The 27,984-nt window shown below is 42.2% G+C and overlaps 1 protein-coding gene across 1 annotated transcript in view; it reads left to right on the top strand.

Annotated features, from left to right (window-relative positions):
• The window catches only part of uba7 (ubiquitin-like modifier activating enzyme 7), a 36,495-nt gene extending 8,609 nt beyond the window's left edge, over positions 1-27,886 (top strand). The window contains exons 16-24 of the mRNA XM_071517930.1: positions 376-586; positions 2,891-2,965; positions 4,681-4,882; positions 4,984-5,075; positions 7,019-7,111; positions 7,679-7,870; positions 24,466-24,567; positions 25,223-25,314; positions 26,529-27,886. Coding sequence (XP_071374031.1) covers positions 376-586; positions 2,891-2,965; positions 4,681-4,882; positions 4,984-5,075; positions 7,019-7,111; positions 7,679-7,870; positions 24,466-24,567; positions 25,223-25,314; positions 26,529-26,661 — 1,192 coding nt within the window. The 3' untranslated portion in view covers positions 26,662-27,886. The remainder of the gene's footprint in view (positions 1-375; positions 587-2,890; positions 2,966-4,680; positions 4,883-4,983; positions 5,076-7,018; positions 7,112-7,678; positions 7,871-24,465; positions 24,568-25,222; positions 25,315-26,528) is intronic.
• Positions 27,887-27,984: the final 98 nt, after the last annotated feature.

Below are 27,984 nucleotides of genomic sequence, written 5' to 3'. Positions count from 1 at the left end.
AGAATCTCTTCATTTTCTCTGTCCAAGTCATTTGCGAGCAGGGCTGCATTCGTTTCCACAGTTCAATTGTTAGACAATTGCCGCTGGAATTTAAAACAAGCCCTGCTCGAACAATAAAAGTCAATCCTTTCATTCTGGAGGTCAAAACTAGGAAGGAGGAGAGAATGTATGATGTTGTTATACCAGGAGACTTTCAGATGATGACTCATCCTGTCCACCCACCTTATATCATTCTTCTTTTGTTATTGTTTTGTTTTCATATTTTCATTTTTTTTGTCTCTCTGCCCAGTCAATAAGCATTATATACATGCCTATTAGGTCCTCTTTAACTAATGGGGAGTCATTAAATGGGATTTGCTGTGCTGTTTCCTGCAGGGACGCAGGGTTTGTAGAGCGGACGCTGGGCCATGGAGATGCCGAGGCCCTGGACGTCCTGGAGGGGGTGTGGAGCAGCCTGGAGGGCGCAGGAGCTGGAGGGAAACGTCCAGCATGCTGGGAGGACTGTGTGGCGTGGGCACGCTGCAAGTGGGAGAATCTCTATAACAATGATATCCAACAGCTTCTGCACTGTTTCCCTCCTGAACAGGTAACATCACACTGGTGTAAAAATCATCAATCACTCTCTCTGGAATCAAGTAACATAGACCTGTAGTTATATTTATGGACACACAGGGTCACTGTTGTGTATGTAACTTCTCTCTGTTCAGAGATGTGTTTTCTTATGTCTATAATATACCAGTCAAATAAACACTGTTTTATCACATTAGCAAGCACAGTTAAAAGACTCACTGTTGCATTTTTGTCACATTTCTAAGGCTTCATGCTCTAATGCAGCACATCAGTGAAGACCGTTTCCCCAGTCTCACACTGAACCACTATGAGCCTAGATTGAAATTTGAACCACTGAAAGCTATTGCTGATAAATATCTCTGAGGGTTTGTAATCTGGTGAAGCATGCAGACAGAGTGATGTCACATGTCGCTGTCACACCTGGGGGGACGAGGCAGAGATTAGTTTCAACCCAAACAGACCCTCACTAACCCCCAGTCCCAGCCCAGCAACTGGCCCTGTCTAGCATGATTATCCCTGTTAGGGTAATAGAAATTCCTCTGACTGAGTCTGATTTCATTCCATTCATGTCTGGTTAAAATTTTATAGTAGGGAGTGTGGCACTGTGTTAAATGCAGCAGGGGTTTTCCCTTTAAGTCTGTGAGGAGAAAGATGACTTTTGGTCAACCCACAAAATGTCACAATAATTTTGTTTAACCTAACAATCAAAACAGAAAACAAAACCAAAACACTCCATGGCAGTTGCTGTTATGGTTTTTGGTTCCTTCTTTTTTTCTTTCTCCTTAGTTCTCTTTCACCTAGTTATCTTTGTGAGAGAGTTTAAGGTTTCAGAGTGCTCTCTCTTGGAGAGTCACTTTCGACCGCAGACTTTCTGAGGAAGTATGATAAGGCTGCTAAAGGCCAGTTAACGCAAATTGACAGTTAACAGACAAATACCTGACCATGTTACAGACAGACCGCCACACGTATCATACACATCATACACTTGCATGTATGTTTAGCTTTTAAACATAGAACATGTCAGTGACATAGTTAGACAAGGATATTGAGAAACAACATGAAATCTTGTAAGATAGAGAATGTGTTGGTAAACTGGCCATTGATTATTTTATTTTTTGGCGTTTTTTGCTTTATTGAATTGTTTAACAGTGGAGAGAGACAGGAAAGAGGGGTGAGAAAAAAAGAGATGACAAAGGTCCTAGGCCAGATTTGAACCCAGGACATCATTTGTATACGGTGACTCAGTTGGCCATAGCCAGCTGAGTCACCATGACTCAGACCAGTGTAGGCAGACATGGATGCAGCTAAAGTTGAGGGATTAAAGGCCTCATATTGTAGATGCTAGAAATAATCTTTGTATACAGTATCTGTTTTTTCCCTGCCCGGTCATGAAATGACAGAGAATTAACATTTTTGAAATAACAGAGGTAAGCGCAGGTACTCTATCCTGGATGGTATTTTTGGGGATTGTAGTACATTTTCTTATCAAAAAGATATAGCACTGCTGTGTTGTACAGCTCATTTAGTTAAATTCAGTCAAACATTGTATGAACTCATAAAGTCAATCTATGACTCACTGACACAAAATTAGAGTCTTGGTTCTCTAGTTCTAGCTTTGGGAGAGTCGTCCATGTTCACAATACTGATTAGACTGCTCTAGGCCATAAGAATAGCATGCATATTCTTAAATTGACTGGTATTCCACTTTAAGGCTGAAGTGTTAAGATATTTTATTCATGGCTTTCTTGACATGACCCTGTGTTCCACCCCTGAGCCAACAGAAGCCTGATTTTGAAAGAGAGTGCTGTAGATGGCCTTTGGCTGCTGTAGAAAGCCTCCCTGTAGTGAAGACTGATCTTGAGACAGACAGACACTGCCAGTGAGGAGACTCCCTCTCTTTCCCAGCATATGGACCATTTGGCAACATCAAAGCTCTCAGCCCCTTTGTTCCTTTATCAGACATACAAATTGTGTAGTCAACACACACCTGATAACAATATTAGGCCTGCTGTCCCATGGGAATGTTGGAGGCCTCCTGGTATGTTAGATGGCTGTTAAGGGGTATGTCAGTGGATTCACTGACCTGGCGTACTAACTGTATGTGAAATATGATGTAAGATCACTGTGTGCTGCCACTACAATCACATTCAGTGTTTATGTTTATAATATAAGAATGGTCACATGTTTTTTTGTGACGGAAAAAGTATTTTGTCTAGGACAGATTAGATGGGGAAGTTCCATATGAGTTTGAATCACGCTTAGTGCACTTTTCCAGTTATTGATCATTGTGATGAAGGGGTTTTCCTCTGCTTCTCCTCAGGTGACCAGCTCTGGTCTGCCATTCTGGTCTGGAACCAAGAGATGCCCTCACCCACTGACCTTTGACCCTAACAACGTGAGTTTTACACAACTAGTCTCTGTTCCAATCCAGTTCTCTGTCTGTCCTGTGCAGTGGTAATCCTGGCAAGGACACTAAAACAGTTAAGAGGAATGATTGAAAATGCCAAAGTTTTTGGTGTTGACTGCCCACATTCTGTCATTATCTAGTCTGATAGTGGCTCCTCCTCACTGTGGCCATATACTGGATTCTTATCTGAGCTGTGAATGCCACTTACATTATGGACAAAGAGAGGCAGATATTTATCTGCCCCCATCACCACCTCCCTGCACACATTCACATCCCCCATCCCCAACCACTTTTATACATATTCTCACATGGAGTAACAATAGAGCCATTACAATGACAATAACTGGAACCAAGAGGTTATAATGGTGCACTGATAGTAGTGTGAAATTGACAATTCCCAATGGCCCATCACCTCTCAAAAGTTTTGAAGGAATCTCTGCTCTCCTTTCTCCCTCAATCTTACCTCATATTTTCTATCTTCTCTGCACTCCAAATTACTCTCTTCACCATTCTTAATTCCTCTCTCATTTTCTCTTTTCTTTGCTCTTGAATTATCTTCTTCTTTCCCCTCTCTATTTGTGTAAAATGTTGTCAACTTGCCTCTCTTTGTCTAAGCTTCCACCTCTTACAGACAATGCTAAAATTACAAATGCCAGGAATTTAGCTATCTGTAGGCTCAATGCACCTCAGTAGTTTACTTCTAGCGCATAGTTATTCATTTTTTCATACCAACCACAAATCAGTTCAGCAACTTTTCTGAAACTGTCATGGTGCTCTTATACATTCAATTAGAGAGAGCAACTTTTGAGTTCTGCTTGATGAATCAAAACAGATTTAAGTCACTTTAAAGTAACAGACTGCTCATAAAACCTGAGGTTATTGTTCCATGTTGAATATCCTGTACTAAAAAAAAAATACTTGCACAGTTGGGTTGCATAAATGGTTTTTAGACAACTCTCAGGCTAAAGCGCCAACTGAACATCACATGAAAATAATAATCCTTCAACTCTGAAATATGGTAGTATATCAGAAAATATTTTAATCACACATGTCTAGCATTTGCCCTACAGGTTGCCATGTACCCTCATGGAAAAAAAGTTAGTAGTTTGACTACATTTATTCAAACACTTAACAGTTTATATGTTGTTTGCAGTTAGACGTTCAGTTATCAAACTAAAAGATCCAGTCCACTATGGCACCTCAATCGAGAAATATTGGTAAAAGTAATTGAAAAATATTTGTTAACAAATTTAATATGTAATTGATTTGTTTTGGAAATGGAAGACCGGAGGTGGAAAAAGTCCAGATATAAAAACAATGCACAGATAACAATAACCCAGCAAAAGTTTAGAAAGCAACACACTGCTAGTCAAAATTATCTTTTTGGGTAGTAGATAAAACCTGTCTTTCACACAGCACAACTGTGCTGTTTAGATGCTATATGGACCCACTGCTGGATCAATATTTACCAAACATTTTTTTTAGTCTGTGTGCTCAATGTTGTGTTAACCTTTCTACAGCCTCTGTCTTCTGTATGCATGTGCCAAGAAATACCAACTTACCAATACCAATACTCCAGCTTGTGGTTTGATGACAGTGGATTTAGTGTTTTTGTTTGTTTTATTGTGTTGAGTATACAGTAGTTATCTATTTACGTCCAACCTTGATAGATGAATGGTCATTATTCATTGATTGTGTTGTAGACTACCCATCTGGACTATGTGGTGGCAGCAGCAAATCTGTTTGGGCAAATCTATGGGTTCAGTGGGACAAGAGACTGTGCTTCTATCAGACAAGCATTAGAGAAGGTCCATGTACCTTCTTTCATCCCCAAGTCCTCTGTGAAGATCTATGTCACTGACAAGGAGATGGAGGATGACAAAGAAAAGGGAAATGACGATGCCAGTGAGTTATTTTAATCGACTGTTACCTCTTCGTTATTCTCTCACTTTCTTCTAGCATGTCTTTTGCCATTTATTTTGACTATCTCTCTGTCCCTGCACCAGGCAAAGCCCGACTGGAGGAGTTGAAAGAAAAGTTGGCCTCACTCTCCCTGAATAACTTAGCCATGCAGTTGCACCCCATCGACTTTGAGAAGGTAAGGTAGGAGCGCAGTGACACCTCTACTACACACACTGCAAATGCTATAAGCCACAGACAGAGTGGCGGCTGGGCCTTAGCAGGGAACCATGCTCAAATCTGTGGGTGCCTCAGAATGTTTTTTCTCATCCTCAGTGACCCAAATCTGTGCTAGTCCCCAACAGACTCATGAAACAATGCTTGCTTGTATTCTGTCATCTCTGTTACAATGTCTTGGGCCTGGAAGGTATATTTTAGAAGTGCTCATCCTGTCTGAAAAAGTAGTGAAAAGAACAGTTCTGAATAGTGAGCAGTGTGGCTAGGCCTAAAGACTACCATGATTGCTTATCTTGATTTACACAATTTTGACACTGGGAAAATAGTAGTGGCGAGCCCCCCGGCCCTCATGGCCCGCAACAGTGATGTTTTGCACTCCCTGATTAAGTCTCAAGACCCTCTAAAAACATCAAATCTCAAACGAAACGTCTGAATTTTAGAAGAGTTAATTGTCAGTCTGCTTTATTCAGTTTTAGTCCCTTTGTCCATTGTTTGATTCACAGTACAAATGGTGAAGAAAATGGCTTTTCAGAGTGTTTCCAAGCACTGGTTTATTTCTGGTGAGGCCTTCCATTTGGGAGCTTTACTAGCACACAGTTGGTGAAATGCAATTTTACTCTACAACAAGGGTCACTCTGATTGCTGCTGTGTGTTTTGCACACTGTCCCTAACCATGTCAACCACATCTTTGAAGTGGCACACTCGGAGCCCTGAAGGCAGACGCTCCTCCATAACACCTCCATTGTGCATCCAGTCACTGTCACACACTCTGGCCTCCCACTCTTTCACACCCCCTCTCAACAATTGATCACTCTCTGTCTGGACATTAAATCAGGTTTAGAGCTTTGTTGACATCTTGACATTGTGTGTGCCACTAAGGGGGGTAGGCAAGTGATGGGTACATCCGTCCATCCATTTTGTAGCCGATTATCTGGTTCAGGGTTGCATCGGCAACAGGGCATGCAGAGCAGCCCAGACATTATTTTCCCCAGCATCTTCCTCGAGCTCCTCGTGAGGGTCAAAGGTTGATTGACTTTGTAATTGTTGTGGAAGTGGCTTCCAGAAGCTGTAGTAGGAGGTGGTTGGTGCTTTTCATGGCAGCAACCCAAGAACCCATTGGTGGACAGAAAAAGACTGAAGAAGGAGGCCCTCTGGGCCTGGTTGGTACTGGCAGGCCAGAAAAGCTGCAGTTACAGTAGATATACAAGCAAAGGAAAATTATTTTCGGGCAGCCTCAAGGAGGTTCTGGAAAACCATTCGGTGACTGAGGAAGGGATGTAATGAAGGTGTATGAGGTAAGTCAGGTGCATATCAGATATCATCTTGGATAAGAATGAGACCCTCAAACTACCAAGCTCCCCCTTGTCTTCATTCTTATTCCTACGTGCCCAGGTCATGCTGCGGATAGATGGAATGTGTGTAGGTGGATTCCACAGGCATCAGGTTGCCAGCATGGAGCTACCTCACAACCCCTGAAGCCAGCCCTGAGTGACAGTCGCCTTGCTAGCCTTTGTAGAGCCGCAGTAGCAGAGGCATGACCTCACTGGCCATGTCGATCACAACAGAAATCTGATTTTCACTGCATTCTAATGGGGTGAACAAGTCATGTATTAGAGTGATTGAAGTGACACAACAACAAAGGCTTCAAAACAAATGCAGGCAAGCTGAGCATCACATCATTGGGCATGTCTCTCGTATGGCTGTACACATGGGTCTTGCCTCTCAGTAATTTGTTCAATAATGCTGTTGATCATGAATGTGTAACCTCTTTGTTTATGTGGCTTACTAACCTTGTAATTGCGTATTCATTTAGTTTTCATTTGTGATAAGGTGTTACTAGCCTTTGAGCCTTTGTAGTATGTCATCAGAATAACTAATGTATGTTTATCATCCCACCTGGTACAGGATGACGACAGTAACTTCCACATGGACTACATTGTTGCTGCTTCTAACCTGAGGGCGAAGAACTACGACATCCCTGCAGCTGATCGGCACCAGGTCAAGATTCTCATCATGTGCATCATCTAAACAATTATTTGGAAACGGAAAAACAAACAGAGGGGAAAAAAACAGAGGTGGGGGGTGGGTGAATTAACAAGAGGGAAAGCAAGAAAATAGCTCAGACCCTCCTCCTCCCTTGGGGTAGTATTTTTAGTTGGTGCTGCACACACCTGCCCTTCAGCCACACAAACAGCCTCCTCACCTTTTGTTCCCGAGGCAGAACTAATCACGGCACTTTACCTGTCGCCTGGGAGGTGACACCTGAGCCAGGCCTTGTACCAGGCCCTGCTGCAGACAGGCTCAGCCAAGACAGATGGAGGGTGGGGGGATGGGTGTTGGAAGGGGAGACAAAGGGGGTTCCACTTGTGTACTCATACTGAGATTTTGTACATGTTGCATCTTGTTTGTGGATGACGTTACCCTTACTTCCCATTTAACCCATATTCTCATACAGATCTTTCACAGACATACAGTACTCAAAAGCACAAACAATATATCTGCCATACAACCCTAGGTAACTTGCACTCCTTTTTTAAAGTTGGCTTTCCCCTGTATCCTTTACAGAGTAAGCGCATCGCCGGGAGGATCATCCCAGCCATAGCTACCACAACAGCCGCAGTGGCAGGCATGATGTGCCTGGAGCTGTATAAGTTAGTGCAGGGTCACAAGAAGATCAGCTCTTACCGCTCAGCGTACATCAACCTGGCTGTCCAGCTCTTTGTCCTGTCCCAGCCGTGCAGGCCCCAGCACTTTACTGTGAGTAACAGCTCTGTGCACCCACAGCCATTTTTAATTACACTCAATGATTGTGTCAAGTTTAGAGGGAAGTTCTATCTAGCAGTCAGTCACACAAGGCACTTTATACAGCCTGACAGACTCTTACTGTATATACATCCGTAACTTAAGCATGTCTACTTTGGGGATAAATCTATTCAGTCTTCTGTAGAATTACATCCTTCCTCTCTGGGGAGCATTAAATCATGAATGAGTGCCCTCAGAGTAAGAGACCACAGCTAAATTGTCAATCCCTTGCATATAAGCCAAGTCTTTAGTCAACTCAGTATAATCCACAGGGTTTTGCAGCCCAGGTAAGGCAGTGTGTAAATGTACACGTCCACAAACAGACCATGTCTGCAGCTGTGTTTGCACAAATCAAGTGAATTCAATGCACAAAGGCAAATATAATTCAAAGCAAAAAGAAAGAGGCTTGTTCTCTAAAGACAGAGCCCCTTTAGGCCCAAATCCACCCTAGCTTTTGAAGTAATACCAGGTTAATGGTCCACTAACTTCATGTTATACTGGCAAAGCTTTAAAACATAAATGTGAAATGGCTACCAGCCAGGTTTGAAAGCCAAACAATTCATGGGGTCATGTTTTGGGTGAAAGCTTGAGAGCATACCCAGTGCAGTAATGTTGCTACCTCCTTACAGGCCTGACTGCTTGTCCCTTGATAGTTCACCTCTGGAAGGGGTCAGACTTTAGAGCTGCCTTTGCCAGCTCTCTCACTCGGGGCACCGAACCCCTGACAGACAAGGGTCATAGGGGGTCAGGTAGTGGGGTAACTATGTCCCCCGGGACGTGAGGGTGCAGCGACCGGGGTTCTGAGACAGTATAGGTCTGGTTTCAGCTCTGGTTACAAGCAAAAATGCTGCAGCTGCATAAGAGGGTACTGTGATGACAGAGGCAGCTGTGACTTTGTGCTGAATGCTGAGGCTCCATGCCGCCTCTCAAAACGGCAGAAGTGCACTCCTCACTCACACAGACCCTGGGATTCTCATAGTCTTTGTAAACCTTTAACAACTATGGGATAACTATGAGAATCATCACAGGAATATGGCAGATCACTTTGTCAATCAAAGTGTTTGCACATACTTCTTCTTTTCATTTATTTCTGTCTTCTCAAAAGTTTCCTGGCCTAAACACTTACAACTTTGTCCAAGCAGCATGGAAAGTTTGATATACTCAGTGCCTGCAAACAGTCATACTGACAGAGCACCTGACATCATCACAGCCTGAGGATATATAATGTGAATGTTGAATCTTTTGGCTAGAGGGAAGGGGAGACATTAGATTTTCCAAACCCAAACTGTTTCAGTAGGGCTTTACTTTGTGCAGCTTCAGCATTAAGCTCAACTCTATTGAGCAGAGGAGCCAGAGCAAAGACAGGAGGCCACCAGATGGAAAAGGCTTGGCTAAGGTTCTGGGTGGGCGATTTGGGGGTGAGGGGAAAAATCTTGGAGGGTTCAATATGGGTAGGCACTGATGACAGGAACACACACATGTAGTTACAAACAAAGAGAGAGAGAGAGAGAGAGAGAGACAGAGAGAGAGACAGAGAGAGAGAGAGAACACAAAGAAAAGATGGTTGGGTGCCAAACATATCCAGACATCTGAGTGGGAGATCCTCTAATGTCTCTGCCAAAGAAAATATTACTGTCAACAATCTTCACGATTAAATTACATTTATCTGTGATCCTTCTAGAAAAGTCAGTCCTTGAACACAAATGAGACATAGTCTGTTTCTCAAACATATTCCCCTTCCCCCATCTAGTCCGTTATACAAATGGTCAAGTATGAGTCTCATTCTAGAAACACATTGCGGAGAGAAAGGAAAACAGAGGGAGGGATCAAATGGCATCAATTATTTCAGTACATATGGTCACTCACAAACTGTATGTTATATAGTACAGTGAATTTCTTGAATATCCAAGTTGAAATTCTATATCCGGTATCTAAAATATAACCAGATGGACCCTGCTAGTCCTTTGATTCCACAAGCGCAACATATGCATGTGTGAAAAGTTTGAGACTGAAAAAGCAATCACGATCCGATCAAGGGTGAAAAGTCAGAGTTTGCTACAACTTCCTGGAGGACGTTGCTGCTGGTATTGATGTTTTGAAGCATGAATGTCTCCCATGCTCCAAAGGTCCCCTGTGTTAGAATGGTCTAGACACTATCATATCAGGGCAGATAGAGGGAAAACATAATGTTAGAGAACTATTGGAGAGGTCCTATTTGTGATCCTTGAGGCATTCCTTGATTCCTGTGCTTACAGTACGCCTACCACTTTTTCTACTCCACTGGAATTTATACTTTAACATTAGAAGTGCAAAGATAAGTAATTTAAATAGGTAACAAAAATGAGTCAAAAATGATAAAGTAACATTCTATCATAGCAACTGTGTAAGGCCATGATTATTTTTAGTACATGCCTATGAATATGCTCTAATATGCTTATCTGTGCTTGCCAGACTAAATATCCTTGAAGATTAGTGGAGGTTTTATTAGGCTGCTTTTGAAGCGACTGCAGACGTGCAGCTGTTAAATATCACTGTGATCTGACATGCAGTATCAAGGGCTCAGCTTACTTCTGCAGTTAGACCGCTCCCCTCATGAGATCAGTCTCAGTTCATTAATATCAAATAACCAGACTCACGTCTCACTAGTAATACTGGTGGGCCACCCACTGTTAGTCCGAAGTGTAATGTATTTTAACCACATCACACCATTGCCAGGTGGTTAGCATTCATTGTACATCATCATGCCCTGGAAAAGGGCCGGGTGTGTATGAAAGGGCCCTGATGTAACCTTCACTGTCCCAACGCAGAAGATGAAACAAATACAAATGAGATGATCCTCATGATTAAAAACAAGCCCTGGTGTTTTAGGAAAGGTGTTTCAGATGTTGCTGTGTACCTCTCTGCTATCTTCATACATGGCTGTTTTACTCGCACGCTACATAATTAAAACAATAATTTTCCCACTATCGTAACCCTTTTCCAGAATTTGTCGCTTTAAAACAGCTGTTTCCCAAAATAGGAAGTTCCCCTGGCTTTCCCCTGCTGTTGTTATCCTCTCTATGGAGGCAGAAATATGTAAACAAATGGAAGTTGTCCTTGTCTGGTCAACATTGCAATTCTTAGTATCGCTTTCCTCCCTGTGTTTATGTTTTTCAGTTGGGGGCCAAGGCACAGGTCATAAAAGAAGGAACAACTTTGGCAGGCAGTCAGAGATGACTCTATAATACTGATGAAAGTCTCTGAAATGGCTTCTAGAAACGCTAGTACAAAAATGAAAAGTATGTAGTTATTATCATTGATTCAGGTGTTTATGTCTTAGAGCTGCAGTTGGAGTAACAGTAAGAGTATGGTCTAGTGACTTTCAGTACCTCACTATTGTCATTGTGGCATCTTATATTCAAGCGTTGAGAATGATCACTGAAACTTATCTAATTCATTAAACTTTTCAACTTATTGAAGTAAGTGCAAAATCCAGCATGACAGACATGCTCAAGATAACATCTACACACCTACATTTGACATGGTCCTGCAATGAAAAACAGAGCTTGTATGCAAGTTTCCATTGAATTAAATAGGATCTTGCAAACAATTTTGGAGTTTGGAGGAATAAAACATCAGTCTAGCCTATTACAGTATTGCGGTTGAAATCAGCAGGTTATGATTTGTCAGACTCAAAGATTCCATAATGAATTGTCATTCCATTCCATTAATGACATGCAGTTTGTCCAATTGTTAGGGTTAGGGTGCCCACTTTTAGAATAGGTTACATGTGAGTTTCTTAGCAAGACAGTCCAAATTAGTAAATAATTTTTTTTCAGGAAAACAAATATTTTCATTTTGAGCATAGATTATTTTATATCCTCACTTTACAAATAAGGGCCACATCTGAACCACAGATGTAAGTAGGCCTGAGGTCCGCTTCACATCATAGATGCAGTATTGTCTTCTTACTGCAATACAACCACACAAGATCTTAAAGGATATTTAGAGGGCAAAAAAGACAATAATGAGTGTTGTGCTAGTGCAACTCTAACTGAGCTACAGCCACAGTAAAACCACAGACCCCCCTCCCCATCCCCTTCAGCAGCTTGGCCAATACTCTGCCAGTGTACGCTGTCTAGAGGTGGTCTTTATTACTCTGCAGGCTGCCATGGACATACTCTCCCTTCCATGTCTCCTTGCTCATCACCCTTACACACCCTGGTCTTAACTCATTGCCCCTTCACGCTCCCTTGCTGCCCCTCTTCCCACCTTGCCCTTTCAGTCTCTCGTTTTCTCCCTAATTGAATTAGCAGTGTTGGAGGCAGGCTCCTGATCCCAAGGAAGCTACTCCAAGGTCAGCGCTCACACTGTTGCTTTGTTAGTTGCCTGCAGAAATGACAGTTATTTCCTGCCTTCACAGGAAGCAATGTATTGAAACCAGATTTCCCAGAGAGCACTATGTGATCTTGCAGTATTTTGTAATCCCTTATGGTCTGGAGAGCACCAGGAACAGACAAGGATTTTGTGTTCATCTGTCCTGGTCTCTGTTTCCCCTTTAGGGAAAAATTGAATCCCTTATTGCCTGAATGTGTATTGAAAAATCAATAAACAAAAATCTTTGCACCTTTGTTGAGTAGTCATTCTATGCAAGATACAAGACTTACATGTAGAGGACCATCTGTGGCTACCTGATTCGTGATTTGAGCACTTTTGTAATTGCAGGGCACACATCTGTCACACAAATAACAGGGACTAGGCTGAAAAGAGAAAGAGAAGAACAAAGGGGGGAGATTTACTTCACATGTGGTAAAAGTTGTGCGTCGGCCTCCTTGGGCTGTGCCAGTAAGAAACAGGGTGAACATGATCCAAGGCCCTCAGTACTCCTCGGGAAGCCCAGAATGGAGCTGCATTGTGGAGATTGTAACTCAAGACCCAGACATGAATAGTGCTCACGGGATAATGAGTAATCTGTGATCAACACAGACGGCTTGTGCCTTCTGTTGTTTTTCACTTTTTGTTGGTGGTGGCATTGTATGGTTGGCCTTACGTTGTTAAGTCATTCGTTGGTCCGGGGTGCATTGTTCCATTATTGCTGTTCTTTAGTTCCCTTTGGTGAGGACTCAGATCATTCTCTTCCCATTTGTTGTCCTTTATCAGACAATATTACCTCTGCACACGTCACAGGTTGTTTATTTACTTGGATAAGATCAGATGATTTAACAAACATGGTGATGTTAAACACAAACAGACTATAGCAAATAGGAGATAACTGTTGAACAGCTTCAAAATAGCTGTATTCCATATGTTTAATAACTTCACAACTCCAATTAGTTTATTCAGTAACATATGTGCTTCGGCTCATACACCCAGCATGCATGCTGCCCATTCAGCCAAATTATAAAGCCAGAGGGGGTTTTCGGTTGGCAGCGCCTTTAAATCATCCTCAGTCCATACATCTCCTCACTGGGCACACACAGTAAACATATGGGTCAGGGGTTTGAAATCAAAAGAGAATGAGAGGCTGGCCTAGTAGTTAGAGAGACTGTCTTTCACCCAGAGGGAACAGGGTTCAAGCCCCTGTGTTGGCAAGCATCCGCCCTGCTGGAGTGTCCTTGAGCAAGACACCACATCCTCCTCTAGCTCCAGGGCTTCTGCTCTGTAGCTGAGCCTGACCTCTGACCTCCCTGGATGGGGGCATGTGAAAATGAAGTTTCCTCACAGGGATCAATAAAGTATCACAATTTCTGAAAGAGCAACAATTACAAACTATTCGGTCCAAGGCAAGCCCAGTACCGAACTAATTAGTTGACAAAGAACTACTTTGTCAACTAATTTGTTTTTGTTCACTAATTGCATAGCTAATTTAATCAAGAAATCTGCAAAACTGCTTTTTCAACATTGCTGTTCTCCTCCTCAGCCCCTTCTTCCACTTGGTTTTCAGCCCACCATAAGCGCCACAGACACCACAGAATGAACTATTTTTACAACGTGCATTAATGAATGTGGGAAACAGCTTTTAATCACGTAACAAGAGTTTTCCCATGATTTTACTGTGGTTTTTCATCCAGGAGGAAATAATAAAGTTGGCTTTGTGTGATACTTCCTAATTCAATAAATGCTAGTCTGTTATAGTCTGTTTTTATACTAGTCTGTTTAAATAGCATTAGAGCAGAGCTTTTACTATTAATCTTATATTGGTTTTGACATTGGTTTCGGTCAGCTGTGTGCTCTGATAACAAGCTGGTTGTGTTGAGTGTTGTGTGTGTACTTCATCTTGTGTGTACCTCATCTGGTAGATTCAGTGGAATGTTACATAAACCTGAAAACAGATGAAAACAATTATGTCATTAAGTTGATTTTCATGCAGTCCCATCCTTGAAAACCGGTGCAGCCTCTCAAAACCACAGCCGCTTCAGAAATATAGCTGATCTGTTCTTTCCAGTTTGAATCAGTGGAAAAGCATCCACTTCATATTGCGGAACACTGTCTTACGTTTAACATCTGTTTTCTGTGAGAGATTTTTTATTGTAAGAAAAAATAGTACTTATTTTTCTGGATTCAGGAGAAATTTGCTGTGTATTTTTTCTTAGACACAGACAGACACACATAGTTGCATAACTGTGGCACCCACTGTGTGACATAGCGCCTGAATCCACATTCATTCCTTGTGGGTGATAATAACATACAACAGCAGTCATGTGTTTTTTTAATGATAAATCAGTGAGCTAAAGGCACAAACATGAAACAGCAGTGATCCGCCTTGCATAATGCCTGACCTCTGTTTCCCTGTTATCGATCAACTCATCCACCCAGCCTGAAGCATCAATGTATGGCTTCCCATCTTTCCGTCTGTCTGTTTCTCTCATCCACTGTTTTTCCCACATTGTCCCCCTTCCTCTCTTATGACTTTCGGCCTGTTGGACTCCGGATGGAAGTGCCATGTGGAAGTTATTAGAGATCGCTGTCCTCCTGCCTCATGCTCTCATTAAAGTGCCAGTGCAGGCAGGAGACAGGCAGCAGGTTTCTTATTAGTAACATTAATTTCTAGCTTATCCATTGCTGCTTCTGGTTTCTCTGCTGCTCCAGATGTTATGAGCTTACTAAATTACTCATTTACTCTTTAAAGGCATTCTCTCTCTCTGTCTTTCTCTCTCTCTGTCTTTCTTTCTTTCTCTCTGTATTCACACACATCCACACATAAAGACACAAACACACACTCTGAAACTGTTACCTCATACATATACACAAAGGGTCCCAGCTTGGCTCACTGTATGTAATAATGTCACAGGTGGTCCGTGACGCCTACAGATAAGACTGACTCATCACAGTATCAGGCATCCTCTGCCTTTAACAAGCCTGGCAGACAAGCCATGAGGACAGAAGGTGCAGTAGAAAATACAGACTGCAAATGGGATTGCTATGCTGCATATGTGAAATGTGTCTGATTGGGTACTGATTAACCACAAATGCATGTGTTGGTTCTGTAATGGAAATAGAAATAAAATAATGTTTTGTTGCTCTTAAATGCCACATGAATGCGCTCAAAAAGGAAGTGGAAAAGCTTGTGTAGGTCCGCTAGCTGTGGTTGCTGGGGGTATTAATGGCTCCTAATGAGTATTTCTTGTGTATTTTATGTGGCGTCTTAGAAAACTGTTTAACCAGCAAAGTAGTGATGTTGCCTCAATTTCCAGAAAATGAGGCATGGACTTGTATCTCAATGATTGATTTATGATGTAAAAACAAAAATGTCAAGGGAGACATGAGAAGCATGTTATAACGTCCATCTAGAGGCATTCTGTTTTATCCTGATCAACTTGAGAACATGCCTTAGTCTGACCAAGTGTGTTTGTTTCTTGTTTTGACCATGAACAGACATTTTGGGGTCATTAAGCTCAATCACAGCCACTAAAATATTTTTGGGGGGAGGGCAGGGTGCCCTGAGTTTCCTGTATTTATGTAGGAATGTGGTCAAAAATGTTTAATGAAGACACTTCCAAATCAAAATGAGATTTTATTGCGTGGTTAGATTTAAAGTGAATGCATTGTCTAAAAAATTCAATTAACTTGATTTCGCTCACATTTACAGCTCCAGATGATGCACCATAAATGGACTTGGTCTCAATTGGCACTCGTCCCTAAACAACTCCTTAAAGCAACTTTGCAGCATTTGAATCTGGAGAGCTGCTACTGTCAGCCAATCATGATCTGAAATTATCACTACACAAAAATACAGTGATGAGCTTCTAGGTGGGAATTATGTCAGTGGGAAAACAAAGTGGCAGAGGAGACAACACAATACACTTTGGAAATTGTTTAAAACTGAGCAAAACAGTTACAAGACATTATATAATGCAGGAAATCATTTTGTTGCTTTGAGACTTAAACGGATACAAAGACGCACAGTAAACACTCACAGAATTCTTGCACAGGTGTGTGTGTCTAGAAAAGAACATGACGTTTCCCTTTGTATATAATTTATTTCTCCTCAGTGTCGTTACAATGTGCGTTTCATGATACCATTTCTGTTGTTTTTGGGCGACCTGACCCCGACACAGACTTCAGCAATCCCCCAGGTTCCTTGTTAATAGAGCAGGGAGGCAGGCACCACCTCTCAGGTCAGGAGTTTTCCCAAAGTCGCCTTCCTGTGTTGTGTCACCCGGGTCTCAGTGGATTCCCTCATTTCCTGCTTGGTCTGGTTTGGTATGGTGTGGCTTGACCTGCCACAGGGAAGGAATTTAAGTAGTAAGACTTAAGATAAGTTGGTTTCAGCTCACTGTAAAACAGCCTCGTGGTCATATTGTTTCTCTTTTTTTCCCCCCTAAAATTCCAACATTTTGTTTTGCATCATCTGCCTCTTTTTACTCCCTTTTTCTTTTCACCATTTTCCTCTCCCTTTCCTTCATGTCTTGTGAACGGTCTTGATGCCTCGAACCCCAAACCCTGACTGGTGGTTACATGGCTATTTCACTTGCCACTCTGAAGTGGCAACCAGAGCAATCAGACATGGGTGATTAACGTTTCCTCTCCTTACCTCATGGACTCCTGGGTATTTATACCAACACACTGCTCACTGTTGCTCCAACCCAGTCATTTCCTCCCTATTAAAGTAATTGCAATGTTTCAATACAGTTCATTGCTATTGCTATTTCTAAAGCAAGGAATATTTCCTCAGGTGCATATGGGTAGATGCAGTTCAAAATCCAACCCCCCTCCTTGTGCCAACATTTTTAGCTGTCTCATGTTTTTCAGTCTCAGGAATCAATGTACCGACCAATCAGATGGCATACTGTATTATTTGTGTGTGCGCCCAACATCAGATATGCTTGCAGTGCACAACTATTTACAAGAGTTGAACATCATATTGAACTGCAGATATCAATAACAGTCTGGCTCCGGTGCCAATACATGGATGGGTTACATCATTCCGTCATGCATTACATGATGCATCCAAAGAGTGTGACCTTTGGTTGTTACAGGAGCTGATCAATACAAACTGGGTTGTAGCAACAAAGGCTACTGTGTACAGTTTAAGCTGCTGTTCAGTTGATACCATTGAATGAGCCATTTGCAGAGATTATCTCTTTATTGTGACTGCATTATCATATTGCATTTACAAATAAAATTTAGTGACACTAAAGACACTTTTATCCAAAGAGCCTTCCACTACCACATGAACACATTTTTAGTATGGGTGGCACCAGTGGGAATCGAACCACAAACTCTTGCAGCATCTGGGTCATGCTCATGCCTCATGCTATACAGGATCTCACTTTCTGGGTTATATCAGTGTATCATTCTATCCTAAAATATGGACTAGCCTCTCAACCATTTTGCATAAATAAAGTGTAACTGCATACATTATAAATGTGGGTGATGAATATAGAGATAACACTGCACCACTGATTATCATAATTAAAGGCCTTTCGTTGTGATCATCAGGGTAAGTCACTTTGAAGCATTTTGATGATAATTCATTGCTTTATAACAGTGAGTCTGTCTCAGCCATTTGTGTCTCTGAGTGTCTCTACAGGCTCCAACCTGTCAGTGGCCCATTTGTAAGGGGAGGGTTTTATTGACTTAGTCCTTCTGCCCCAGGTCATTTCAGTCAGGTGGAGTGCTGTTATCTTCTCATTTGAAAGACAATCACTTTGAGATTCTGTTTGCTGTTTTACACGTCAATGGAGGCCTTTCAAAAGGAACAGGCTGCTTTTAGTCTGTGTGTCAAACTCGGCACTCTCTTGAGAAGTGCCTGCATACGGCTCAGCTGCCACTCCCTCTGTGGTTCCTCCTCTACCCAGAGCTGGTATAATTTAACAATTTATTGTGGATAAGGTAAAATCCTGAGCATCTTTACTACCTTTTAATATCTCTCTTGCATTGGCAGTATGTAAGACTAGTATCCCGTCTAGTCCCTTGGGTGCCAGGCCGGCTCATTGATAATTGCAGTAGACAGGGTTGAGCAGTTGGAGGTGGAGGGTTTTAGGCCCAGCCATCTGTCTCTTCTCAGCAATCCAAAGAATGATGATCAATAGTGATCAGGTAGATGACTTTCCCAATACAGACAAAGGGCGTATTTTACATGACAGTACTGTTGTCCCTGTGTAAAAAGGCCATACAGTCAACAACATTAACAAAAATACACCAGAAGATGTAGGTTTACTGCTTTTTGGGTAATGGGTTAAAGGGCAAATTCACTTCACATATGATATTACTATGATCTTGGGTGGTTTAGTGTAGATTTAAGAACATGAACAAGTTTGTCTCAAATCTAGAAACAAGCGAGCCAAGACGACTGATTTCAGTGAGGCTGAATATCAAAAAAGACCACTGACAGTGAATGGTGGACAGAATTTTTATACAGAGAGACAGCACCCATGGACATTTCATGGGGATATGGGAATATTAAATTATTACTGTAAGCACTGAAATTGCTTAACTGAATGTAAAAGTTCTTCAATTCATTTTCTAACAAGCAGTTCCAGTTTTGGACATGTTACAATGTCCAGAAGCAACCTGGTGACCTCGCTGACTTTTTACAGCCACGGCCTGTCAGTGATGTCGAGCGGTTATTGGCTGCATCACTGACATATCACCACTGGCTCTGTGCTGTAGGAGTGACGTCAGTGGAGACTTTTTAATACTGCAATGATATAGTCAATAGGGAAAAGAGGAAATTGATCGTCCACTTATGTTTGCCAGTCAATGCAGTGGTCAGTGGAAAGACGAAAGGTATTTCCTGAATTTTGTGAGAATACTGTGAGAATACTGTGAGAATATTGTTTATCTAAATGTTATCTAAGACTTTATGTAATGTAAATTCTGTTGGAAACACCTGTCCCTTGTAAGTATGGTTTAGTAAAACCATCTGAATCACACAATAGATATACACATCTTATTCATTACAGAATGAAGATAAAGGACTAATACTGATTTTTTACATATCATTAGTGTAGCATTATATAAGGAAGATTGTTAGACTTAGACTACCTTCCACCCAGTAAAAAAAAAAAATCACAAACTAAGTGCTTTATTTCTATATTGTATCACAATATTGCATTCCACCAATACACTTAAAATAACTAGCCATGGTGCTTTGCCTGCATAATAATAACTTTGCAGCTCTGCATGCATTTCAGTACACTGTATGTACAGTAATCAGCAAAATCACTGCCATAGGTTAATAGTTAATAAATGCCACTTGACTTTTAAGCACAGGACTAAACTAAGAAATGAGACCTCAGCGAAAAGTTACCAGATGGATTGTCTGCATAAAGAAAGAGAAGTTGAAGCTGAGGAATTAAGATCAAAATATGATCTAAAAGACCACACAGATCCCGCTACATCTGCCTCTCTTTGAGGCCCTCCTAAGGAAAACGGTTGCCTTTGAAGAAACAGCCCTCTAGCCACTGTGGGTTATAAAAATGTTTCCACTGTTGGGATTCTGGCCAGATTATGTAGCTGAGGCAGGAGTGTGAAATCGCCATTTCTTGTAGCGTGCTGCAGGGAGGAGGACTTATCAGGGTTTGCCCTCTGATCCCAGCTTCCTGTCTCCCAGAATGCTCCATTGTGTTAAAGGGCAAGATCGCACCCTTGCATTATGATTACACTCCAGCTACAGTGGTCTGGGCAAAATGGCCAGCATGACTGTGCTCCCTGACAGAGAATGAGACTGGGATTTGTTCTACCTCCTTATCAGCCAGGGAGCCAGGTTCACTGGACTCAATGGCTGAACTCAGGCTTCCCGTATGTTCCCATGCCCTCTCAACGTCCCGTGTGGCCTATGTTGAGTTAACATTTATATCTGCGGTCAGAGGCATCTATTTTTGGGTTCCATTAATCAGTAGGCCTTGTCATCATAAGAGTGTGTTGTTGTTTATCAGGTCCTGTGATGATGAAGAGTTGTTAACAGTCCTGGTAATGCCTCCTAATTCTCTTGAATACAGAAAAATACTAATAATGATACATTTTAGTTGTAAAGCACTTTTAATAACATTATAAATCTCTTAACAATAAATATCCTTTGGGGGATTGATTAGCTAGGTGACAATTATCCAGAATAAAAATAAATAAATAAATACAACTCCATTATTTGTGTGTATGTGTGGATGTATGTGTATCTTTAGACAATAATAGCTGATTTTATGATGGGTTAGTTATTTTTTCCTGGAAGCAACTACTGCCTAAGCTCTGCCTTTTTCAGGAAGAGCAGGAGAGTCTCAGCACCCGGCTTCCTGTCAGCAGAGAGGAAGCAGCCTGAAGTGCATATTGGCAGCACGTCAGCTGTGGGGAACTGCAGCTCTGAGAGAATGTTCCATGCACACAAGGCCAGTTCTCATTAGTGGAAACAATGAAAGAAGACGTGGATGTGTTGACCTATTTGAAACTATAATGAAGAATATGGTCTCTTGTTCAAATATGTACAAAACAAAGTTTGTAAAATGACATATATCCAAGAAGTGGCTTGCACCGTTAGCAATCCCTCTGAGTAAAGAAATAGAACTATTTATTATTTGTTTCTAGCTGTAACTTTACAGCTACTTGCTACGGATCGTTTTCCATTAGGATTGCAAACATTCAGAAGAACCAGTTCTTAATTATCTGAAGTGTCAATGAATAACACTGAGAGTCTAATAGCCCGGCGACATTGAATTTTGTGGAAGCGTCCCTGCCGGGAATCGAACTCCGGTCTCCCGATTCTGCGATCTAACTCCCTGCGGCATACTTTCACCCATGTGACCAAAAGTGGTGAACAGAGTGGCCGACCAATTGACCGACATTGCGATCCTTAGAGCGCCTGCTGTCACGGGGCTAAAAATATGACAGGTGCAGTGGTGAAGAGAACAGCAGACCAAATGTATAAATGTCATGGTATTTCTTTATTGTTTTGGCAAGCCCAATTGGATTATGTTTTAGGAGAAGTTCAGAGCCCCATTTATAATGCCTACTATCATGGACAGCAGATGAGAGTTTTGGCTGTCCTCCAGCAACAGAGTAGACAGAATATAAACTTGTATGTCTGCCACTGCGACTTTATCCCTCTCAGGCCCATGAAGTGGCAGTTTGTCTGATCCTCATCCTTTTAAGTCAAACACAGCTCAGTTCAGCAGGATCCTTTGGTTCTCAGCAACCCCGGTCTTGATTCCCAGTGCTGCTTTATGTCCAAACAGGGCTCTGGATCTCTAGACACCCCAGTGAGACAGTATAGTATTTGACAGCAGCACACTCTTGTCCAACATTAAGTAACTAAATAAATAAGGCTTCCTCAAGCCAGAATGACAGGAGAGACTATCTTGTGTTTCTCTAGTCTAGTTTTAGGCAGCTTCTCATCCATATATTACAGGATTTTACCAGTAACTAGTCTTTTTTGATGCTCAGTGCCAACCTCAGGATATCCTTACCCAATATTAATCACTGGGTAAGGATGTCATACATTACTAGCCAACTCTTCCTACTTAGTGCTCTTTGGGTGGTAAAGCAGTGTCCACCTGCAGCACAATGGTCTTACAAATGCAGGGTTTATTAAAATATTGGTCCCAGAGTGGATAAAGCATAAAAATACTGATTCAATACTGGTAATTGCTCAGATGTAGCGCTGAGATAAAAAAAACGAAAAGGAAAAAAAAAAACCCCGCAAATTAATATTTGTGCTTTTCAGAGATAATGGTTTAGCTGGGAGATTTTTGTTTTCTATTATGGAAATTCCTTAACAAAAAGATAGTTGGGGATGTGGGAAACTTCAAAAGCTTTGTAATTGTTTCCAGCAGCCAGCTTGGTTTCCAGCAGTCTTATTTTTCTGCCCTGCCAGAGCGGTGAACGGATGACGTCGCTCTGGTCTGCATACAGACTGATGGGGTAGTTGATTGGCTTTAGGTTCCTGCTGGAGTTGTGCGACAGATATGAGAGGGAGAGGAAGGGAGGGGAGTAGAGTAAAAATAGCCTGCCTGCCTGGTTTACATTGTGTCAAATCTACATCTACACACAAAAGCCCTAATGAAAAACACTGGCATGGGACCATGGGACCATTCTCTGGAAAAGCTCAAGAAGGCAGTCTATTTTATAGTCTTTTTACTGATGTTTCTATTGCTTCACATAATGCTCTTTTGTGCCATAAGTACTTCAAGCTCGAGTCTCTGTTCTGGTTTGCCAATGAAAGTATGAGCCTGCACTGATAATTCGCTCTGTACAAACTTAAATGAAGCTGGAGTAAGACGTGCATCTTGCAGACAAGACGTGCATTGTCTCGGAAGCGGGACATGGGACCCAGACACCCAGCAAGGCTTGAGGAGAAGCATGCGAGTGTGTCTCCATAACCCCAAGCCCTATAAGTGGTGGGAGTAGTGTGGGCTAGTCGGACTGTTCCCCTTGGCTGCTGGAGCAGAGATAATTGGACCCAGGTTTAGCAGGAGTTTTGGTATTCACATCTCAGGCCAAGTTTTGATCTGTCACAACCTCCCTCACTCTAGACAGTGCCTGTGCAAGCAAGGCCGTCTAACTAGGTGACATATTTTGACATATCATCTGCATGTAAGGGATCCTGGCCCATTTCTGGTCAGGTGATGTATTCCCCCCTAGACCTGCACGGTGGATTATGATGTTATGGTAAACACATGGTGTCATGTGATGCTCTGAAACTGCAATATCTGGCCAACGACAGCAGAAACAGGCAGTGTTTATGTTTGCAGAGGTTTAAATGGATCAGTGTGGGTTTTAGGACTCTGCATTCTGTCTTTGTGTTTCAAGATCAGTGGTAGATCCTATAGGAACAGTGATTTAGAGGAAGCTGATACTCTGTGGGGTCACCAGTCCCCAAATCTGATCTCATGAGATCCGAGGGGTCTAAGGCAGCATTGCTGTAGGGTGACAGTGGGCCCAGTGCAGGCAGGAGAAAGAGATGGATTAACTGTTTGTAGAGTTACTATTGTTTTCACAATGATTGTCCAAGTTTGTTAAGCTCCTTTTAGATTCACAAGGCCCTCTCATCACTATGTTCTTGCCATCCGGTCTTGATGGGTAAAAGACACTCAAGCTATTGATGGAAAAACATAAGTCATTGATATCAGCAGAGCCCCCTTTTTGATTGTGTTCCTATTGCAGTCTGGCTGATTGAATGTGCATTAACTATTCATGGAAAACAACACACAAACTGCTGCTTTTGGTTTACTTTAGCATGTTGCAGTCTTGGTCGAAATCTTATCTCTGTTGAATATTCAGACCATTGACGCATACACAGCAGTAAAAGGGGATGTGGTGGTAGGGCTGGATTTGTAGACAGACTGGGCATGTTAAAGAACAGCCATACATGTGTTTCCACTCTCATCCCCTGGTCTGAGTCAACTGTTCAAGTCTAACGGTCGGATTTACAGTGTGACTGTATAAAATGGAGGATTCAAACTGCTACAGGAAACGCTGAAGGAAAAATCGCCCCTACAGCTCTCACTAAAAGCTTATAACTGCAGCCATTTGATGTGCAATCTGGCAAGGTGTCTGGAAAAATTCCTATGTTGTTATTTCACAGCCTAGAGCAGCACATTTATATTCGCAGAGTTGCAGGTTTTATTAGCTACATTCTTCAACTTTACTCAGGTTGTACTTGTATCACCTGCCCCAACAGCACGCTGACACTACATTGACTTGGCCAGCTAAATTACTTCTGCAGGATGATTGCGTGATAGCTGTCAAAAGTAACAATATTTTTGGAGAGGAATTCAAACACAGTATGGAAGCAAACTTGAGCAAAGCAAGAGACTCATCCATATATTAGATGCTCCCAGGGGAAGCAGCTTCTTGCCCTTGCAGCCTGTGTTTGGGCCTGTACTCCAGCTTTCTAGAGGGCTGCTGATTGGCCTCAGCTGCTCTCTAACACGATGGTGAAAAACACTGTCTCTCTGTCTGTGAGTCTCCATGACTGCTGTTATGGACCCAGTGATCAAATGAACATTTGCTGCCCATCTCTCATAGCAATCTCTCAACACTGTGTGTGTGTGTGTGTGTGTGTGTGTGCGTGTGTGTCTGTGTGTCTGTGTGCGTGCGTGCGGATGTGGCGGTGTATGCATTGTGTCTATCGGCAGGTTGCAGGAAAGGAGTACACCCCGTGGGATGACTTCCTGGTTGAAGGCAGACGTGGCGGTCAGCAGGAAATGACCCTGGGAGATCTGCTCCAGTATATTAAGGTGCAGCTTCACTCCCCACTCAGCACGAACACACACACATGCACGCACCCATACACACATACACACATACAGACTACTCTCAGCTCTATGGACATGATTGAAGCCAGCACTACTGAGTGCTAATTTTTTGGCATTGTTTGCTGTGCATGATTTTTTTTTTTTTTTTTTTCAAACCTGTCCTGCTTCCTCCTGTGCACACAATGCCCATGATTTACAATGACTGGCCAGTTCACACTTACCATTCACACCTATAGGGCACTACACACTCACACACACCACATACAGTATCCTCTCTAGGACATTGTCTTTATATTTATAGTCCATACAACGCAGGTCAGTTGCAACAGAAATGTCTCAACACATCACTCATAGTCTGTTTTATGCATGGACCTCATCGCATTTGCTCCAGGTTTCTTTTAACCTTTGACTGGCCAGGATCTACCGGTTTGTTTGTAGAGACACTGCAGAGCTTCCTGAGCTGCTGAGGTTGTTTGAGGCCACAGGTCGTCTCCACACATGAGCTGCCTTAACTGCTGTCTCTGTAGAAATAACCTCTGCATAATGTGTACAGACAATACTCCATCCTCATCTCATTTTATGCCTTTGTTATTTTGTGTTATATTGCAAATTTAATGCAATTCTTCTCTTTGTGCAGGACAAATATAGCTTGGAGGTCACCTGTCTCTTTCACGGGACTGCTCTCTTATATGATGCTGGCTATGATCATAAGGAGAGGCTTAAGCAGAGGTATGCCTGGTCAAAGAAAGATATAATTCTCTTGCTTTTTTACAGTGTCTGTGTTTGAGAAAACTATTCTGGTGCGAAAATAACTGGGCAAAAAAGGTTAACGTGAGGGCACATTGACACACACGCACGCACACATGCACAAATAAATAATCGTGTTATAAACACACAATAAGCAGCCTCCCTTTGTTTATTTAGAGGCTAATGGCAGGATGAGGTGTTTCCTCTGAGTCTGTGAGGAGAGAGCTTGTTGACACATCCACATGCTTCACTGAACACTGGTGATTGAGACTCAGGCTACTCCTCCTCAAGTTTCCTTCTGTTTGTTGAGGACAAGAGCAGAAAGAGTTAAAGTAGTTTTTCGCTCAGCGTCTCAGAGGCCATGCTGTTTGGGCTTGCCCCCTGTTTAATACTGCAGCACATTAAAGCAACATTTCATAACCCCAAGGGTGTTTGAAATGAATCACTGAGCTCGTGCTATGAATTATCCCCATCAGTCAAAGTCAGTCAGAGCATAAATATGGATCCTCAGGGGATGTTTTGGTTTCATGAGGAAGGGCAGAATTGTAAGAATCAGACTAATCTCAACTAGGTTACCCACTAGATTTAAATATGTTGTTTTCTCTCCTGAATCTATGATTATTATTCATTCTTTTCTTTATTCTCACTGTGAGGCTTTTCACCCCTTATCTCCTTCATGTTCATCTTTAGACTGTTTGTGAGTATGTCTTTCTTGACTGTTTTTTTGATGCTCAAGTCTATGAGGAGCTGGTGTTGATGTTCTGGTTAGATGAAGCTATAGGGGGAGAGGATAGCAGGCAGAGGGCTGGCCAAGTGGACAGCAGGCCCCACATGACAAATGCCCTCTGCAGTAGTCACATCCTGAGCAGTTGTGCCTTGCCCCAAGCTTCCTGTGTTGGGCCTGTGCAGAGGAACTGGTGGTAAAAACTTTCCGAGAAGAGCAGACATGGACATTTCAGTGCGTTGTACTGTGGCATAACGTCAAACCAGGCCGCCATCTTTATGCTTCTAGTTGATGAAAGGATATTTGGTGCCATTAGCATAAATAATAAGCTTATATGTTATACTTTTTACTGAGTAAAGTCGATATTGATGCTTTTTCCCATACTTTCCCCCCTTGTTATGTAATAATTGAACATGTGTGCCAAGACAGACAAAGAATGTATTGTTTTTTGGTTTTTTGGTTTTTTTTTCAGTGTGTCTGATGTGGTGAGGTTGGTGACCAAGGCAGAGATTCCTCAACACAAGCAGATGCTGGAAATCTTCCCCTCGTTTGCTGAAGATGAGGACTGTGAGAAAGTCCCACCGATCAGGTACCTGCTCTGGTGATGTCATCAGCAGCAGGTTTCACATGCAACTGCTTCAACCTGACAAAGCCAACCCAACACTCTCGGAACGTCAGATCAATTAAAAAAACAACCCAATTTTGATGTTTTCATTCATGTTTACCAAGCTTGATATTTACATTATCTTCTCCAGCACCAATCTACTGTAGCTATTCCTTTTCTTTCATTCCACAAATATTTTTTAAATCATTGTACTGGCATAATGAAATAGGTTTTAACATTTACCACGCTAATAATTTAAAATGAAGAATTCCATGGCATGATATGTTGTTTAATCATCCACTATCCACTGCTGTGCTGCCAAATGCCTTGTAAGGACCTGTGATCTGCAACCTGTGAGCACCATCCTGGTTCACACAGTCTAGTCTGTTATTCACACCGTACCATACCATTCTAGACTAATATGGTGATGTGAATCCTATCCTTGGCAAACCATAATCACTTCAGTATTTTTTTTTTCGTATCAGTTTTGCCAGATATGGCAAATGCTGAAGTTGTGTTTGCAAACTTTCCTTTTGATTTGCATATAAGTCGTCTCTGCTTTTGGGAGGTCAGGCTAAGAGGTTGTGGAGATGTGTGCCAAGGCATATGGATTAGACGAGCTGGCGCTGCCGGGGCAGTGCTGGACTGGCTTCATGGTCTAATTCAGGTCAGGCTGAGCATGATGATGAGGGGGTGCAGGGAGAACAGGCAGTTGGCACAGTGGGTACAGTGTTTTGATGATTTGGGGTGCTCTTGCCATCTGGACGCAGCTGTCTTGTCCAAATCCCGCTCCAAACACGCACACACACACGTCCCCCATCCCTCCCTGAAGGATCAATCCAGGCATGAGCTCATCGGGCTGAAGAAGCAGAGTAATCAACATGGCCTCAGTCTGTCCTCAGATGGCTTTCATATCTGTTCTGCCTCGTTTCTGAGGGACCATAACTTCACTACGAGTTTCATTTTGGACCCTCACATTGACATGCTGTCATCTCTTAAATATCCCAGTCCTCCCCCATTTGACTCTTCATGCAGAATCCTCAGTTAACATCTGAGCAAGGGTTGTGAAATGATCACTGCTATTACTTGTAGATTTCTTTTATAATTACTTTGTGATTGGGCATGTGATTGAATGATGTAATTTGTGATTGAATTCTGTTTGGACAACAATGCAATAAATGTGTTTCTTTCAATGAGGAACCACGTTAAATCTGTGTGTGTACTGATTTTAGACTTCACTTCCCTCTGGCTATAAGAACAGAAGCTGCAAATGGCACAAACTTTGAAATAGTTCCATTTACGTACATGCTTGACAATGATGACT

The sequence above is a fragment of the Centroberyx affinis genome, unplaced genomic scaffold, assembly GCF_046629955.1.
Source record: "Centroberyx affinis isolate AG114_WGS23_722 - 3 ecotype Tasmania unplaced genomic scaffold, CSIRO-AGI_Caff_v1 ptg000543l_1, whole genome shotgun sequence".
In the NCBI taxonomy this organism is placed as follows: domain Eukaryota; kingdom Metazoa; phylum Chordata; class Actinopteri; order Beryciformes; family Berycidae; genus Centroberyx; species Centroberyx affinis.
The sequence above is the reverse complement of the archived record's forward strand: the minus strand, read 5'-3'. Positions and strand labels throughout refer to the sequence as shown.